The sequence below is a fragment of the Dermacentor albipictus genome, chromosome 5 (assembly GCF_038994185.2).
Source record: "Dermacentor albipictus isolate Rhodes 1998 colony chromosome 5, USDA_Dalb.pri_finalv2, whole genome shotgun sequence".
Lineage (NCBI taxonomy): Eukaryota > Metazoa > Arthropoda > Arachnida > Ixodida > Ixodidae > Dermacentor > Dermacentor albipictus.
This window is the reverse complement of record NC_091825.1, coordinates 84,772,157-84,789,638: the sequence shown is the minus strand read 5'-3', so window position 1 is coordinate 84,789,638 and position 17,482 is coordinate 84,772,157. Positions and strand designations below refer to the sequence as shown.

General features: G+C 44.0%; 1 protein-coding gene and 1 non-coding gene across 2 annotated transcripts; both read right to left on the bottom strand.

Moving 5' to 3' along the window:
* Positions 1-391: 391 nt before the first annotated feature.
* Positions 392-17,470, bottom strand: LOC135905290 (uncharacterized). The gene is made up of 6 exons (XM_070539423.1): positions 17,446-17,470; positions 13,108-13,260; positions 12,233-12,275; positions 11,309-11,414; positions 9,530-9,598; positions 392-2,299 (listed from the first exon to the last, which is right to left on the bottom strand). The coding sequence occupies exons 1-6, from the start codon at positions 17,468-17,470 to the stop codon at positions 2,267-2,269; spliced, it is 429 nt and encodes a 142-aa protein (XP_070395524.1). The 3' UTR covers positions 392-2,266.
* On the bottom strand, positions 6,748-6,822 carry TRNAS-GGA (transfer RNA serine (anticodon GGA)). The gene has a single exon. It is a non-coding gene; the product is annotated as a tRNA-Ser (tRNA).
* Positions 17,471-17,482: the final 12 nt, after the last annotated feature.

The following is a 17,482-nucleotide window of genomic DNA, read 5'->3' as shown; positions in this document are numbered from 1 at the left end:
AGGAGGCCAAATTCGGCATAGTGCTTCATACGTGTCGCGCGCTGTCGGCGTGGTTTACACCATTCCACTCTCATGTGGTAAGATATAGCTTGGCTAGATAGGGCATTGTGTCAATGAGTTACTCAGGGAACATGCGCAAAAAGTAAACAAAAATGTAGATAGAGCAGCGCACCTTGGTGCGCATATAAACTCTTGCAACAATTGTGAGGCACAACTTGACGGGACGTCGATTCTAGGCAAAAGCAAGAATGAGCATGCGCGGCTTACCATAGAGGCCTACCACATAAAAAGGCAAGGCGATAATTGCATCAGTGAGATATCTTTGTCCCTGCACCCATCTGAATTTGACTTCATACGTTTGCTTATGTGATAATTTGGCAGATCTCTGTAATGTAATCTGAGTGCCTGCACGGTTGTGTGGTCTAGGGTTTATATTGCATCGACGACGAAGAAATAAAGAAGTTGTTAGCCTCGATGTGTCGTATGTTCTTTTTGTGGTCCGTCTTAGGTGTTTGTGCTGTAAGTTTAAGTTGCTTGACTAAGCCATTCTAAATTAACAGTGGCTTGTATAATGAGGCTGATCAGTGGTATTTTGCATGGACTAGCACACAAATATGATAAATGTCAAAGTACTAAATTAAGAAATTGGGACTCAACACACAAACAAGCTACATAATTTAGTGTAGTTATTGGGCTGTATTTCCGAGCAGGCTATTAAAAATAAACCGTATTTTACAAACCAGAACCCACCTGCTGATTATGAGACATGCCGTAGCGAGTAACCCCGGATTAATTTGGACAACCTGCGCTTCTTTAACATGCACCTAAATCTAAGTACACGGGTGCTTTTGCATTTCACTCCCACTGAAATGCAGTTTTGTTTACGACTAGATTTGCGAAAGTTCCGAACAGGATTCCCCCTATATTTTTACAGTGGGCACTCTTTAAATGGAGCCTCAAGGGGCCGGGGAAATTGGTTCCATTTACCAGGCATTCTATTTAGTGCGAGACATTGCAGAGAGCCAACCAACCATCAGGATGGTGTCCTGTTTAGGCGGCAGTTTCGCTTAAGTGATTTTCGTTTATGAAGGTTCCACTGCAGTTCTTAATAGTGGACGAGTTGTGTTCTGCATGGACACTTTAGCATGGCTACCATGTTTAGTTGAATATTGTGCAAGCAGCAACATTTCACTGTACCCAGTGCAATATATAAAGCCAGCAATGTAACATGCTGCAAATGCAGCCACGAACAAGTAACTCCCCTATCATACCCAATAACAGCATCTTTAGACGAGATTAGTACTGGTTTCTCATGTTTAAGTGCCTTGTTTTCAGAAATCAAATCCTCCTGATCACATTGGTTTCCAATCGTGTCATTCCCCGCGCTGAGGTCATTTGAGATTTCATTTAATTGCACTTCAGATAGCATATTGGTCTTATTTAAAAAGCACATGGCATCACAGTCACCACCTAGATATAGAATTCGAGCTGCAACGCAGTAGCAGACATTCTGAGGTAGATGCCTAACTATTCTTTTGAATTGAGATGCATACTTAAAACACTGCTATGCAATTGCAGACAGGGCTGGTAGTGTAGCAACCAGGACAGATTTAACGGACATACAGGAGCAAAATTGTGTGAGCTTTGAATAAATATTCTCTCTGAGGAACCATGCTGTCCAGTTATAAAATGGGGATCGAAATAAAGTAGTTGGATAGCAAACCTGCATTTCATTAAGTAAATAAAATACTGTTCATGCTACCTTCCAGGGTGCACACTACATTCTCTTTCTTTGAATGTGAATTTGTTACCTTGCCATGGGTTGCCAAATGTATGGGTGTATCGTTGGTCGAGGGTGGATATAGGTCTCAGGCTAGAGGAAATATTTCGACAAGGAGACTTGCCAGGTTGAACAACGAATTTCTCAGGCTGGAGCCATTTGGTTCCCTTGCAATGATGTTGGCTCCAGCTTGAGACTTTTTTTGTTGGACAACTGTTGACAATTAATGTCGCCATCTTTTCATTTACCCTCGTCTTATTCAACCCATTGCTCCACGCAGGAGCTGCACTTTCTTTAAGAATAAAAATATTAATGAGCTCAAAGGCTTTGTGCATGGCTGCGTCCCCAAGTGCAAAAATTCGTTTTCAATGAATGACAGAGTTGGTACCTTTCTTGAGAATTCAATAAGAAGAACCAAAATTAAGCTAACAGACTGGTTATGACGACAAGTAAACATGAATTGATGTGGAGTGCCATTTCTTCATTTCACACCAGGCTTGGGGCCAGCCGGACTTCTTCCTAAAATTGAGAAAATTTTTCTAATTAATTACATATTAAGAGTATTCTCTTCATAACCTAAAAATTTAAAAAAATTGTTATTTGGTTATTCATATTTAGTTGGGAACAGCGCGAAGAACACTGACGAAGTAAGGGCGTATACAGTAATGACACATAGTGCTGGCTGACTACAGATTTAATATTAGAACAGACAAACAGTTAAGTACTTTGGAATGCTTCCTAAAAGCCATAAAAAACCAAAGCAGGAAGCAGTTGTACGAAATAATGTATGTGCATGAAAAATGCACTTGATCATCGGTTTGCAGATATGTGTGCCATTTACTTGTCAGTTAACAAAACGTGTTACACTGAAACATTTCTCCTACAATTTGGCAATTCTGTGGGCACTGATTATTGCTTGGGTCAGTTGGCTGCTGTTGTTACTGCTATTAGTGTATGGTGAAGTGTAATGTAGATGGGGAAGTGCTACTGACAACTACGAACATTGGCAAATTTTGCTGCATCAGGATAATGCACGCATTGTCCTGCTGCAGCAAAACTTTCCAGTAAACTTTCACAGTTCTCTGTAGTACGTTCCCATCTGTCTCGCCTCGCACTGTTTCATCTATACCGCTTCACCATACTATAATATGCGCCACCAACTGACACAAAATTCTACCCTTTTGAAGTTCCTACTGCTACTTCGCACTCGTCACATTCAGGCTGCCAGCCGTACTAAGCCCAATGTAGTATAACGGCATGGACTGGCAGCTCCTGTCATGGATTTACTCTGGTGTAATGGGACCACAGAAGCAAACGAAGACAAAGACATGCAGGACACAAGTGCTTAACCTCAACTCTGGCTTTAATAAGAAAACAGACATATACAACACGTAGTAACACGAAGTGACGTTATTAATTCAAAAACAAATTCTTCATGCAATTTAATTGAGAATGACTGATGCATTTGTCCTTTTCACGCTAATCTGCCAAAGCTTAATTATCTTATGTACATTTGCTCATAATTTCTGGCAACGAGTTTCGAAGAACACTGGAACGAACCACTCTATTTTGCAGTGTATCACAATGTGCGGATGAGAGTTGTTGCACACAAACTTCATTAGCCTCAATCTCAAATTATTACAATGCGTGTCTATGCAATGCAAGCATGACTGGATAGCAATGGCAGACTACATAACCTCCGTTGCACAGTGCAACGCCTGCAAATTGTGCTGCACGCAACAAACTAATTAGTTTGTTTTCATGGCTTCAGTCTTTTTTTCTCATCAGAGCAAATCTCTCTTCACATGTTTCATACAAAAAAAAAATGTTTGCCCGTAGGGACCAGCTACACAATTACTCACGAAAATAAAATCCCAAATGCATACGAAACAACTGCAACCACTTCTTTACTTCATCATCTCATTCGTTATATTCCATAGTCATGCCTGATTTAGTTGCGCAAATCCTTTTTCTCAGGCCCTTGTAAGGAGAGTTTTGTGCTGCAACAAAAGGCAGAAGCCAAAAAAAAGGAAGAGGTTGGTTGTGGCTTGAAGCACAATATGCATCTAGTGAGCTAGGCTGCAAGCGTTGCGTAGTCTGCTGCCATCACAAGGCCGTGCCTACATTGGACAGATGGGATGCTCTATTAATGCGAAATCAGGGAGATTGAGGCAGTATGAGTCATCTGTGTGAAACAACCCTCCCCCACACAATGATAAATGCTGCAAAGAATGTGACCGCGGTCCTGTATTCCACAAAACTTGCGTTGTAGCGAGATATTATGACCTGACAACATGCAACGTAATTGTGGTTTGCAACATTTAAAAAGAATGATAAATGTATCAGTGATCCATTAGTTGCACTGCATAAAGAATTTCTTTTAACAGATATTATCACATAATGTCTCCACCTGTTATTAAATATTGCATTTCCTTATTTTAAAGCTTGAAGTGAAATCCGGTGCTTGTGTCATGCGTACATATCTTTCTTCGTTTACTTTTTGTGGTGCCAACACACCAGAATTTGTATAACCAAGTGGCCACACTGCTTTTGTCACGTTATAGTGGTGCTTGCAAAGCCTCGCAAACAGCAGCCTATTTGGTCAAAACGTGCTTTTGTACATATGCTTTTCCAAAAGGAAAAGCTGCGAAAAGGTAACAGAATCAACAGCAGTAGGTTAAATCCACTGCAATGCTTTACTTTTCTGCCTTTATTATTAGTTGCACCTAAGTGGATAAGCCAGAGTGTGAATGTTACAGAAATGCAGCAAATAAGTTGTTGAAATTATGCAAAAATGTTAACGCAACTAAGCATAGATTTATGCGCAATAATAGACACCACTCAGTGTCTTTCCTTCGGACACAAACGTAGTATATCTTATTTTTTTGGCATGAAGAAAAGCATATGTAGACCAGGCAATATTTGAATGAGAGCCTTCACGATTAAGCACCACTATGTGACCATTAGGGTACATACACTGTAAATAATACAGATGATGTCCCGAATATCACAAGTGCAACATGTTGGCGAAAGCAGCAACCATTAACCCCGAAACTAATCAAATCCCACAAAAAAGTGGCTGTGGCTTAGCTAAGGTTAAGGCCAGGATGCGAAGCATACTAGCCTTTATTTTAGTTGTTGAACCACTGTTTAGCCTGGTGAACTGCTGTTGCTTGGCTAAATTTGGTTCGGCTAGACGAAGAAACAACTCATGCAGGCGAGCGCACGAGCTGAGACCCGGCTATGTAGCTACGTGGCCGCAAGCGAGCGCACGAGTTGAGCCTCCGCTTTTGCAGCTGTTATGACGTCATATGGTAGCTACGCGGCCGCGCGCGCCGCAGCAAGGAAGAGCATGGTTGTGCGGCTAGTATGCTTCGCATAATAAAAAAGAGATGTGTCAGTGCAGCACCTATATTCTGAAGTTACAGAAAAGTGGCATGCTTGTTAACAAACCTACAACCACGGCACATTTGTATGTGGCCAACCCCTGCATCTTTATGTGCTTTCGTGCCTTTGACAAGGTGTTACTATATATTTATTTGCTTGTCTGTTGCAAAAACACATCAATTATCAGGTCCGTGCACAGTGCACCATGCCATTTATCTATGTGGACTCACTCTGTGTCCTTAGCACTGCTCTCACCTGTTCAGAACTAACAATCGCAAAAAGACTTGTTCTACTTAAATCTACATGTCTGAACATGTGGGTTCTGCAGTTGAAATAAGGTAATTATAAGTAAAACAAATGACATGTTCTGATTAACTTTGTTTTCATAATCTAATTGTTTATTTGGACACATAACCAGTCAGATCATTCGCACTAACACAAGAAAACAAATTCAACACACTGGTTTATACTGGTCGGTGCTCTTTTGACTTTAGTACACACTGAACAAACGATAGGCAGTGAGAAATACCAACAACCACTAACTTCCAGACGGCATTATTAGTCACATGTGCACATGATATAGCTACAAAAACGCAAACGAAAGTAAACAAAGAAAAAACTACATTTTAACAGAAAAAGAACAAGACAAAACAAATTTCTTCTGGTAGCTAAGTCACAATCAAGGTGCAAATGCCAGCTATAGTTCGGCAAGCACACATTTAGTTATTTTGCTCAGTCGCTCAATATCACAATTTCTTGTTTGACAGCAACACTGACGGGACATCTGTGCATATCTTTATTGCACACGCCATTTTTGCTCGCCCCAAAATCCTTTCGTGGTTATTCATTTAGTACCTGCTTCGCCTGTACTGGCGTTGCAGGGGGACATGTTTGGAACAGTATATGCTGTGAAATAACTTTAACTGAAGAGATTTCCTAGTCTTTTCAATCCTGCCATTGCAGCTTACCCTTACTCTCAGTAATACAAAGCCATTTAGTACGATTTCAAATTTTGAATTTGAGAGTCAGCGAATAAAGATATGGTTTTACGGTGTGTCACCGATACCTTCACATAGGTAGTATGAAGCAAACCCAGCCTTGCTTTTTCATCCACTCTGTCCTCTTTGACACTGTCACACGCAGTGGGACGACACTATCATGAAAAGTGCTGGCAGTGGAGGCGAATGCTATGTCTGTCTCATTTCAATGCATCTCTGAAACTACAGATTATGCAACCCACAGTACTAAACACGTGGGAAGACTGTGCACATAATACCACGCCATATCAGCACATCTAGTCTTTCCACACGCAGCAGATCACCTCTAGAACAGGGTGTGCAGGCTGCAGATGTGCTCAGCTGCGCTAGAAATGAAGACACACATGGACTGGGCCCCTCTGAGGGCCCCCCTTAAAAGCTCAGTTTGTCATATTTTGTTTCTGCAATAGGCCAGTGCAAAGAGTGAATTTGCTTCATTCCTGAATAAAGGGAAAATCAGACATCCACCCGTTCATAGCAATTGCTACAAAGGAAACTCATACGGATTCCTCGAAAGAAAAGCCTCATAGTTGAAGAAAAATTCGTCCTGGTCCGGGACTCGAACCCGGGACCACCGCCTTTCCAGGGCAGCCGCTCTACCATCTGAGCTAACCAGGCGGCTAGCAGATGGCAGGGCGAAGTTGAATTTGTCGACAACACAAAGCAAAGGCAAGAGTTTCATGTAGTAGTTCTGCGGAAACCCGCAAGGTGGAGAAAAGTAATGAATAAAGGGAAAATCAGACATCCACCCGTTCGTAGCAATTGCTACAAAGGAAACCCATACGGATTCCTCGAAAGAAAGGCCTCATAGTTGAAGAAAAATTCGTCCTGGTCCGGGACTCGAACCCGGAACCACCGCCTTTCCGGGGCAGCCGCTCTACCATCTGAGCTAACCAGGCGGCTAGCAGATGGCAGGGCGAAGTCGAATTTGTCGACAACACAAAGCAAAGGCAAGAGTTTGACGTAGTAGTTCTGCGGAAACCCGCAAGGTGGAGAGAAGTAATGAATAAAGGGAAAATCAGACATCCACCCGTTCGTAGCAATTGCTACAAAGGAAACCCATACGGATTCCTCGAAAGCAAGGCTTCATAGTTGAAGAAAAATTTGTCCTGGTCGGGGACTCAAACCCGGGACCACCGTTTTTCCGGGGCAGCCGCTCTACCATCTGAGCTAACCAGGCGGCTAGCAGATGGCAGGGCGAAGTCGAATTTGTCAACACAAAGCAAAGGTAAGAGTTTGACGAAGTAGTTCTGCGGAAACCCGCAAGGTGGAGAGACGTAATGAATAAAGGGAAAATCCTGGTTAGCTCAGATCGTAGACCGGCTGCCCCAGAAAGGCAGTGGTCCCGGGTTCAAGTCCGGGACCAGGACGAATTTTTCATCAACTATGAGGCCTTTCTTTCGAGGAATCCGTATGGGTTTCCTTTGTAGCAATTGCTACGAACGGGTGGATGTCTGATTTTCCCTGTGCTTGAAATGTGCTTCATCCAAAGTATGTTATCGCGACCATGCTGCTCTGTCACACCTAGGCTCCCTGCACTTGAGCGGAAGTTGTATTTCCTTCTATACGTTTGCTCAGGCTGTCATTAAACAGATGGTAGTTTGGCACTTCACTGTCTTCCTTTCTTCTATCCCTTTTCAAGAAATGTATTTTGCGCCACAATGTATACCTAGGAAATCGAAGCACCAACTTGCCCAAGAAGAAGTCCTTTTGGAACATCTACACAGGGTGTTTTGACTAATGTCATACCAAGTGAGCACGCTACAAACCTTGCGTGCATCGTTTTCATGACTCTTTCGATGACCATATTTCGTTTTCAGTGACTTTATCAACTAAGTATCTAGCGGCAGCTTGAACATAGGCACTCATAAGAACTCGCACCAGGCTTGGTCGAATACGTCCAGCACTGCATCACTGAGTAGTGAACCATGCTGTAAGAGTTGGCAACTAAATTGCCACCTTGAGATTGAAACTTTTCAACCTTACAATCAAGGCTTCAATTGCCCAGCCAGCGAGCTGCAGCAAAGGTGTGAACTATAGTCATCTGATGTCACATTCTATGTCATAGCGATAGCAGCTGATCTCTCTAGTGGCGGCCCTCAAGGCCAACAGACATCCCTTTCTGTGCACGTGCTTGTGTAGGACTACGCAGATGGTGCCAGTTTGTTCTTCAGCATTAACACTATGTTCACGCTGTATCGGGAACACATTTTCTTACTCAGTGCAATAGCCCTTGAACCTACATAATTGCCACCAACCTTTCCTTTGCCATGTCATTTGCTTCTGCCTTGATGTCATGGAGCAACTTCAGCTAGCTGAAGCATTGATGTTGTTTGAGTACCCACACAGCCTTGCAGTTTTCCAACCTGAACGTTGCTTCATTAAAAGCTGACATTATTTGGTCTCAGCAGACAGATCAGAGTTAAAAAAGAACACTCATAAACTTCTTTCAAAGTCATTCTAACCTCGTCAATAATCCCGGGCCTTTTGATGTGTTATTCAGCATTGTCCAAAGCAAGTTGGCTCTTAAAAATCAAAATAACAACTTTGTGAGGGCAGCTACTGGGCTACCTGTCTTTTCAGCGAGCCTGAAATGTCTCCCAGCCATCAAAGCAAGAGCGAAAAAAAACGACAATGAAAAGTGTGGCAGACAAAATGTTCATGTAAATGCATATGTTTATGGACAGTTACACTAACTGAAAAAGATAGTGGCTTCCCAGTACAGTCTTGATGTACGTAGTTGTTTCGGTCACAAACAAACAGCCAGTTGCCCAGTCCTGCACAAGCACAGTGTAAAGATGCTTATAAATTAAAATTTGTTGCGTGTGCATGTGGTGCAGTGTACCACATTTCATTTTCCTGAGGCTGCAGTACACTGGGAAGACTGGTTGCTACTTCAATAGGAAGCCCTTACAGTATTGCAGCCCTTTGTTCAGATCTTGCTGCAGATTGTATCAAATGCGAATGCAAACTGTTTTGCAGGACACGTCAGTTCAGTTCAAGCAATTAGACCGAGTAACCCAAGAAATACTTCAAGCCTCCAAAACGTTTTAATACAGTCCCTAGTTTAGTACAGGTTTTCGCCTGATGTTTTGGCTTCTACGGTATAATGCTGTGTATAAGGCTTGCTAGGTACTAGTGGTTTCATGTGCACACTCTCTTGTGTTACTATAATTACAACTTGTAACAAAGATTTTCCTTCCTCACAAATGTTTGGACACAGTGCCTGTGAGCTCATCTTTTAACCTGTTTTTCATTCGATCTGTGCATTTACATCGAACGTAAACTACAAAATATCAGTACTGAGAATCGCAAAAGAACACACCTGCGTAACGGTTCTGCCGAGATCGTTGGAGTGGTCAGTCACAGGATGCAACACCGGTAGAAAGGCATCCTGAGGTAAAGCAAAATAAAAATCGTTGTAAGATGCGGATCAAAAATTTTATTCTTGAGGCTTTTGGCATGTATACTAATTACTACATTTGTATGTAAAATAGTTTTGCATAATAGCTGAGCAAGCTTAACGTACTCACCCTGTGACTGTCAGCCAGTGCTACTCATGGCAATGGTGACAAATATGGCACATCCTTTCAAATGGAACTTTTGTGCATTACATGAATTGAACTTAGGTTCACATAATACATGACACCTGTGGTTAGAAGGATGTGTTGCATGCCACACCAACGCCACAAGTGGCACTGCCTAACACTTCCAGGGCCAGACTTACTACATAAACAATACAAATGTGCAACAAAGTGAACAGGTGGATAGCTGCTGCTATAACTCAAAGATTGCATGCACCATGCAGATGTGAATGCAGCTCCCATGAGGATAGAGTTGCCCTTTGGTGCACTTCATTTCTCTTCCTCTTTTGTCTTCTTTGCATGCTGGTGCCATATGGTAATAATGAACAAAAATTAAGCACCGCAGTTCCCATCCTTGTTTTGCTACATGCTGTAAATTCATCCAAATGCGCTTAAGACCCTTAAGAATGTACTTTAGCCATTTTGTCTTGACAATATTGGTACTGAGCATAATGCATCATGCAAGAAACTTGCATATACCGGGCACCGCTATAGACACTGCGACCTCTGCAGTTTCTACACAATCTGGCATAATGTGCTCAAGCTGCCTGTAAACACTGGAGGGTGTCTATGATACATTAAGAAGCTCAGCAAACATGAGAAGGGCCTAAAATGAAGGTCAGAGAAGCAAAGCAAATTTTTAACCATTCCTCTCTATGTTGCTATGAATGTGAAGGTGCCAGGAAATGATGTATTTGAACTGTGTTTTTAATGGTGCAATACTAGAGAGCACATTTTTGCAATAATAATGTGACAAAGAATGACAGAAACTAACTTAATGAATATTTTTCTAAACTTGCATGAGGGTTTCGTCATTATGCTGATGTACACACCTGCATATCTCTACTGTGAAGTCTTGTTTCGGTTTCCTATTTTATTTTCACATAGTAATTTACATCATACACTTGTCCTGAAATACATCACGTTAGGCTCCTTCAGTATTTTTTTTTTCTTACTGGAACACACATGCCTATACAGGGCACACACTCAAATACATGCAAAGCTGCCCCGGGACTGGCCATTTGAGGTCGACATGTTTGTACAGCGCAAAAGACGAGGACTGAAGGAAGAACACAACACAGGTGCTGTCACACACACACTCAAGGCACTCTGCGGGATTCTCAGGCTTTTTTCATGCTCCTACAAACACGTTATTTAGCACATATTGAGCCACAGAAAGCTGTACTGGAAAATGTTCACGTTGCACTACAATTTTATAATTGAGACTTTTTATCTAATTATAATATCTGAGTTGATTATTTGATTAAGAATAATTAGGTAATTAGGCAAAATGCAGAAAATCTAAGTATTTCCAAGAGACAGGAAATAACATTACCTAGGTTCTGTGCAGCTAGGTGGCATATGCATATTTTTTTAAGTTTGCTAAAGTTACGTGGGATAACCTTGCATACGTCCCATGGAACAGGTGTCACACCAATCACTCTAAGTGATGCCGCTAAACTAGCCATTGCACTTAAAACATATAGGGTAATAAAAGTAAACTCTAGGTAAGAGCATACCAAGACCTCTATTGCTGAAAAGGGAAACTGATGGGAGGCGACTGATCTCCGGTTATGAAGCTGCTTCATCCTCACAGCTGGCAACGAAACGACCGCAACCACAGTCCTGAAATAAAAGAGAAAAAGTTGACACTACAATGATCACATAGAACACGAAAAAGCTGGTCGCCAGTTTATCTTGGAGAGCATCTGCTACTACATTAGGTTTTGTATATTGGTCAGCTTATTGTTAAACTAAGCTTGCCAAAATTTTATACCTTAATGGCTTTGCTCTTTACAAACTAAAACCTTTGCCTAACTCATACACTTATGCACTACTTAAGCTATGAGATGTTTACTGATCCCTTACAATGAATGGCTTCTAAGACAGATTATTTCACACAAAAGGATGCATAACTTATGAGTGTTACTGACATTGAATACCAAGGTAATTACCTTTTTATAATAGACGATGGCAGACTTCAAGCACATTTTTCTCACAGGTACAGGTTGATCGGTCTGCCTTTCTTTTTTCACCAGCAGTAGAAATTTTGTTATTAATATTCGTGCAATATAGGATGGTGCTATGATGTGTGATATGATCCTGAGTTGAAAAGCGCCACTTTTTTGTGTGAATTTGGCACCTAGAATTCAAAACTCAATATCTGTACCCAATACGCAACGGCAAAGCAGCAAAGTAATTAAACATTAAACAAGTCCAGGTATCCAGTGCACAGCGCCAGCTGTTGAATAACAACACTGCACAAGCATCGACTGTATAGATGTAGCGTAGTATGTGCACGGCAGGCGTAGTGGCGGCCTCCAGCAAAGAACACAGCCATGGAGCGATGCGCCGGTATGAGCCATCGCCGGCAATTCTATCGCGTAAATTGAGCACACGCATCGTTTTCTGGCCGCCGAGGTGCCGGCGCCACTGGTACTCACCTGCTCCGGCCGCCGAGGTTCAAGTGACGGCGTATCCAGTAATCTGAATCAAAGAAGGACACTGTTACCGCCAAGCAGTACGCTAACTATAAACTATAAAGCGTTTCTTATACTCTGACCGGCAGTTCATGCGGCGTTGACCCGTAGTGCCGTTGGAAGCTCACCACACGCTTTTAATACCACAAACGCGCCGCCGACATTTCACGCCCGTAGATCAAAGTCGACGGGCGCAGGCTCTACATGCTACACGCCGCAGTCGCACACTCCCTGCACAATCAGCGGCGTGAGCGCGAAGAGACACAGACGATAGCACGGCGCGTACTGGCAAATCTGCACAATGCGCGCTTAGTGAGCGACCTACTGCACACAATCGCACGAGCTAGGGGACTGGCGCCGCGTACGCGCCAGCTAGCAGATACCGCGCACAAAGAAGCGCCGCCGGTTCTCGCTCAAATGATCGCTGTACAAACACTCACACACGCACACCGCAGTAAACCCTTAACGAGCCGCCACATTTTCAAGCCGCGGTTAGGCGGCGAAGCTTAGCTCACCTTGCACTGCACATAACTATTATGGTAGTGGCTTGCGCTTCGGGGAACATGTCGAATGTTCACATCCACCCTATTAAAGACGCGGCACAGTCCCTCATCATGTAAAATTCTAATGTTTAAGTAAACTCGCTTGACCCTAAACACTCAAGTCACCTCGATTACGACAAAGCTCGAAGAAACACAGTGATCGTGCAAAATGGTTCTTGACGGCCAACTGTCGCGCCATGTTGTACTGAGACCTTCAATAAGTCATATCAGCGCGTCTCTTCACTTAGAACATATGCACACTCATAGAACGTGTAATAATCGTTCAAAGTCACTTACCGTGGAGTCTTGGGGGTTCAATGCTGTCAGAAACAACAACCACGGTAGAAGAATGCGCCGCCGCTGACAATGGCTGCCCCTTTGCGGCTTTCAACGCCCGCGCCCGCGCTCCGAAGGCTTGTGCTCCTCCGTGCGTAGTTCCGACCGCTCCGACTTACGGCGTCCTGTGTGCAGCGCCAAGGCGCGGCTACTCCGAACAGAAAAACAGCGCCGACACACATTGCGCGGGATATTTCGAATGTGACTGCAGAAATAATCCTACTGAAATTGTCGCTGCGGCTGCCTGCCTTGTTGGTCACGGCTGAGTTATTCTTTTCTCTATTTGGCTCGTCTCAGATATGGGTGTATTTCAACACTCCCACTTTCCCGTACGCCACCGTTATTCCTTGAAAACCCCCATTTTACAACCGCAATGGCCCTTCAAATGGGGCCGGGGGTATAATAATGGTTCTAGCTTATTTTACTTCTTCTCGTGGTAGTAGTCATTTTAGGCTAGAGGGGAAAAATGGCATATCAACTGTTAAAACGCCCATATGGGCTCATTTTTGTTTACAGTGTAGGGGGGTATTTCAGCGCCAACACTGCCTCAAGAATGGTCTTCACGGAGCTTGAGTGCAGTCCTGAATGAGATCATGGTACTACAAAGAGAACGCTCAGCATCTCCGTGGTGCGTTGGAATTGTCTTTCCAGCTGCTCAGGATTTCATTTTTCATGGATCCGGAATAGGAGGCTTGCGTACTCTCCCCGTTCCCTGTCCCAGTTGATGTTGGGGCCGATACGGAGAATATAGTCTTCTCTGGTTGTGTCTCTTTCGAAGGGTTCTCTTGTTGAACTATTGCTTCTCTGCTCTTGCTTTTAGTAGTTTGCGCACCTCATGTAAAGCCAGAAAATTCGCCAGTGGACGGGGCCATCATTGATAAAGATCTAGTATGGTGACCACAGTCAAATGTTTTTCTGCGATGTACAGCGCTAACGCAGTACAGGCACCTGCCGCAGTTGGCACATGTGAAGTCCGCCTCACACAACTTGAGATCATGTGCTCGTCCACATTGTTTGCAGCACTGTTCGCCTCTGCAATATTTTGTTACCTGCCGAAACGTTGGCACTTGGAACAATGTGGAGCTGGCTCTGTTTAATCCGCCATCTCGTGTCGCGTGAATCCCACATTTATGCGATTATGCTTCTGGGCGTTAGAGGCGAATGCCAGAACTACAGCGTCTGTAGGTTCAACCTGCCACTCTCTGTCTTGTGTCCGCGTTCGGCGAAGAATGTGCCAGACCTGAAGAACACCTTACGTCTTCAAAAAACTGAGCAGTCCACGTTCTGTGTGCCATCTCGGAACACCACGTATCACAGGTTCTGGACGTAAGCCTGTGGAACGCGGACATTCACAGTGATGTCCACAACTACGTTGAATATGAATAAACAATTCATTTTTTCCTCCGTGGTTACGTCGAGCAGTAAGGTTCCTTGTGATGCAAAACACTTTCAAACCGGTGCCTCTCCAATAATATATTTTCCGGTGGAGTACAAGGTGAAAGGATTGATTGGAATGAAATCCATTGCCACTGCTATCGGTGAAATGGACACCTGCATTGCGAGGGTCCTGTTTATGCGATAACTAACCACCTTGAAGCTTTCATCATCTATATCCTCTATGTCAGCAACTCTGTCTCTCTCTCTCTGGCGTCCACAACTGCTGACTCGTTGTCACTGGAAAGGAAGCGCCGCGTCAGACCTGTCAGTCCACTCGTTTTGGAGCAATGCCTGCAATGTCAGGTGCATCGTTAGGGCGCTTGAATCCTTTGCCTGGTATTACAGTGTCCACGGCGTCGATGACTTTCTCCTAATGGGAACCCCTCGCCAGAGCCCGCGTTGAGCTGGCGCCCGTCCTGTAAGGAAAGGTATACCTTAGCAAAGAGACGGACGTCTTTGTTGAAATTATCGCAGGCTCTTGCGCAATAGCCACACAATTCACGAGCCAAAATGGAACAAGTGAGCTATCCCACGTCTTCGTCGTCTTCCCATACCTTCGGAGTCTGGAGTATTGGCCAACGGTAACTGAATTATTTTTTTAAACAAGCAAAAAAAGCTAATGTAACGTTCGGTACTGACGCTGTGTGAACGTGTCTCGATTCTTGATAAGTACGCGGCGACAAGGATAGAGTGCTTGTGTGGAGGGTAACATTGGCGAGGAAGTGGTTTTGTCTCGCCTTTAAGCTCGCAGTGGTTGAAGGGCCTTTTAAGCGTATTCGTCTTACGACCAATTGTGAAGAAAATTCAACCTCCGAGACTTGTGAGAACAAGTGCATAGTGTTCGCAAACGCTGCCTTGATGCTACAGTGCGTGTTGGATGGAGTTTCTGACGCGTTGTGTCAAGTACAAGGAGTGTAGCTATTGCTACTAGTGGGGGGGTATTCAAATAAGCGATGCATACACAGCTTTTGCGTAACGAAACAGCTGATTTGAGTACAGCTGTTTTTGAGCGTATTCACTTACTCCCTTTCAGACACTTGAATATAAAATGGACCCGCAGAAATGCCGGCTGTGTTGCCAGAATTTTGGCCTATGGCACAAGAGCCGCTATGCTTTTCTGTTCCTTGCGCTCGTATGAACGTGCACCCTCAGGGACAGCGTATATTTCACTTCTTGCACAAGAATGTACTGTAGTGGTCAGCTTCACTTTTTGTCCATCGCGCTTCGCGTTCCGCTTGAAGCTGACTTACACAACGTACTAAACCACCTAGACAGTCGGTAGACCGAGTGTGATATCGGCGAGGTCCTTCAAGTTCCCGTTGTGCATGTTGCGCGTGTGCATTGTCAGTCGCTGTTCATAGGCCACGTCACTCTCACTCATAAGACTGAGATTTCAGCGTGGTCGGCTGCGTTACCGTCCGTGCTGTTGTCTACGTTGTGGAGTCAGCGTAAGTATCGCACGCTTTATATGGGTGTTTCTTTGAGAACTATAGGCAGATTTTGACTCAACATAAAGAGAGAACTGCAGCTGCTTTTACCCGATGCAGCACAGCGCCGTTTTGTTGGGCGAGCACCCGTTCGAGCACAAGAAGTGTTTGGCTCGTGTCCTGGTGGCATAGGGACGCGCAGCTATGGAGTAGTCGACTTCTTTTGCCTCAAAGTAGTACGCTATTTTTGTTACAATGTAAATTGTTAATAGTTTAGTCAAAGGTGTTTGTCCGTTAGTCTCTCACTTGACAATAGAGTCAAGGTGTCCATTATTGAAATGCTTGCTATGGTCGCCACTAACAAGATGTCGGAGTAAAAACAGTAAAAATCTTTAAATCTTTCGTATGCATTGTGGTATTTCCCACAAAACCGCGTTATTCAAATTCCGAATGCTAGTAGTGATTACTAAGTGTCAAGAGACTGCACGGTGCATGCTTCAACTAGCACCATGGCATCCGAATATTTTCAAACAATTGCCGCACAAAAAAATCTGTTAATAAATTATTTGTTTTTACCTCCAGATCCATAATTTTGTATGGTGCATGCCGCAGGGCTCCTAATTAATGTGACCCCCCGAGGTGCTTAAATGGGCACTAGATGACGAGCACACTAGTGTTTTTGTTTCGCATTACAGCCCCATCGTAATGTAGCCGCAGCGAGCGGGGTCGAACTCGTTCCCTGGAGCTCCACAGCGCGACGCCATAGTCAATGACCTACCGCCACGGGTAACAATCCTTACGAAGGCTCAATCACAGCGAGACAACCAAAAAGCCTAGTCGGCTAAAATGTTGCAAGGAGTGCTTTGCAGCGGGTGTCTTGTCACCTCTGCAGTCAGCACGCCAACAGAAGCAGCGCGTACGTGTTTGCTCTTCCAGCTTCACACTCATCTGGCGAGCGGCGGAACCTTGGAGGCAAGGATCTGAAGTGGGCCGATGTATGGTATCAATCCTCGTCAGAGAGTGATAACAATTCACCGAGTTGGGTACAGTTATCGAGATATCTTTATGCGTTGGTGCCTGAGAGTCCTATCGCCGACCAGAGGTGGCTTTCTGCATAAACATAACATACGCAATGGCTGCGGGAGGCATACTAGAGCGGGACACCTGTAAAAAACTTATAAAGCGAGACCTCGGGCAGATGCTCTGCTTTACGAGACACCAGCGCTTCAAAAGGGGGCGCCCCCCCTCTCTGCTCTCCCCCCTCCCCCACAGTGTTCGATACATTTCAACGGGAGATGACTGTCTGAAAATTGCCGAAATAGAAAACTACATCAATTTTCGGTGATTTCTCCCACCATCACGATCAGCCTGTTCTGTCGTGAGCGGTATATAAGTTTATGCTTTGCATTTGCGTTGAAACAGTTAGACGTCTTACTTGGCTCCTCCGAGATGCAAAGCATGTATTCTTATAA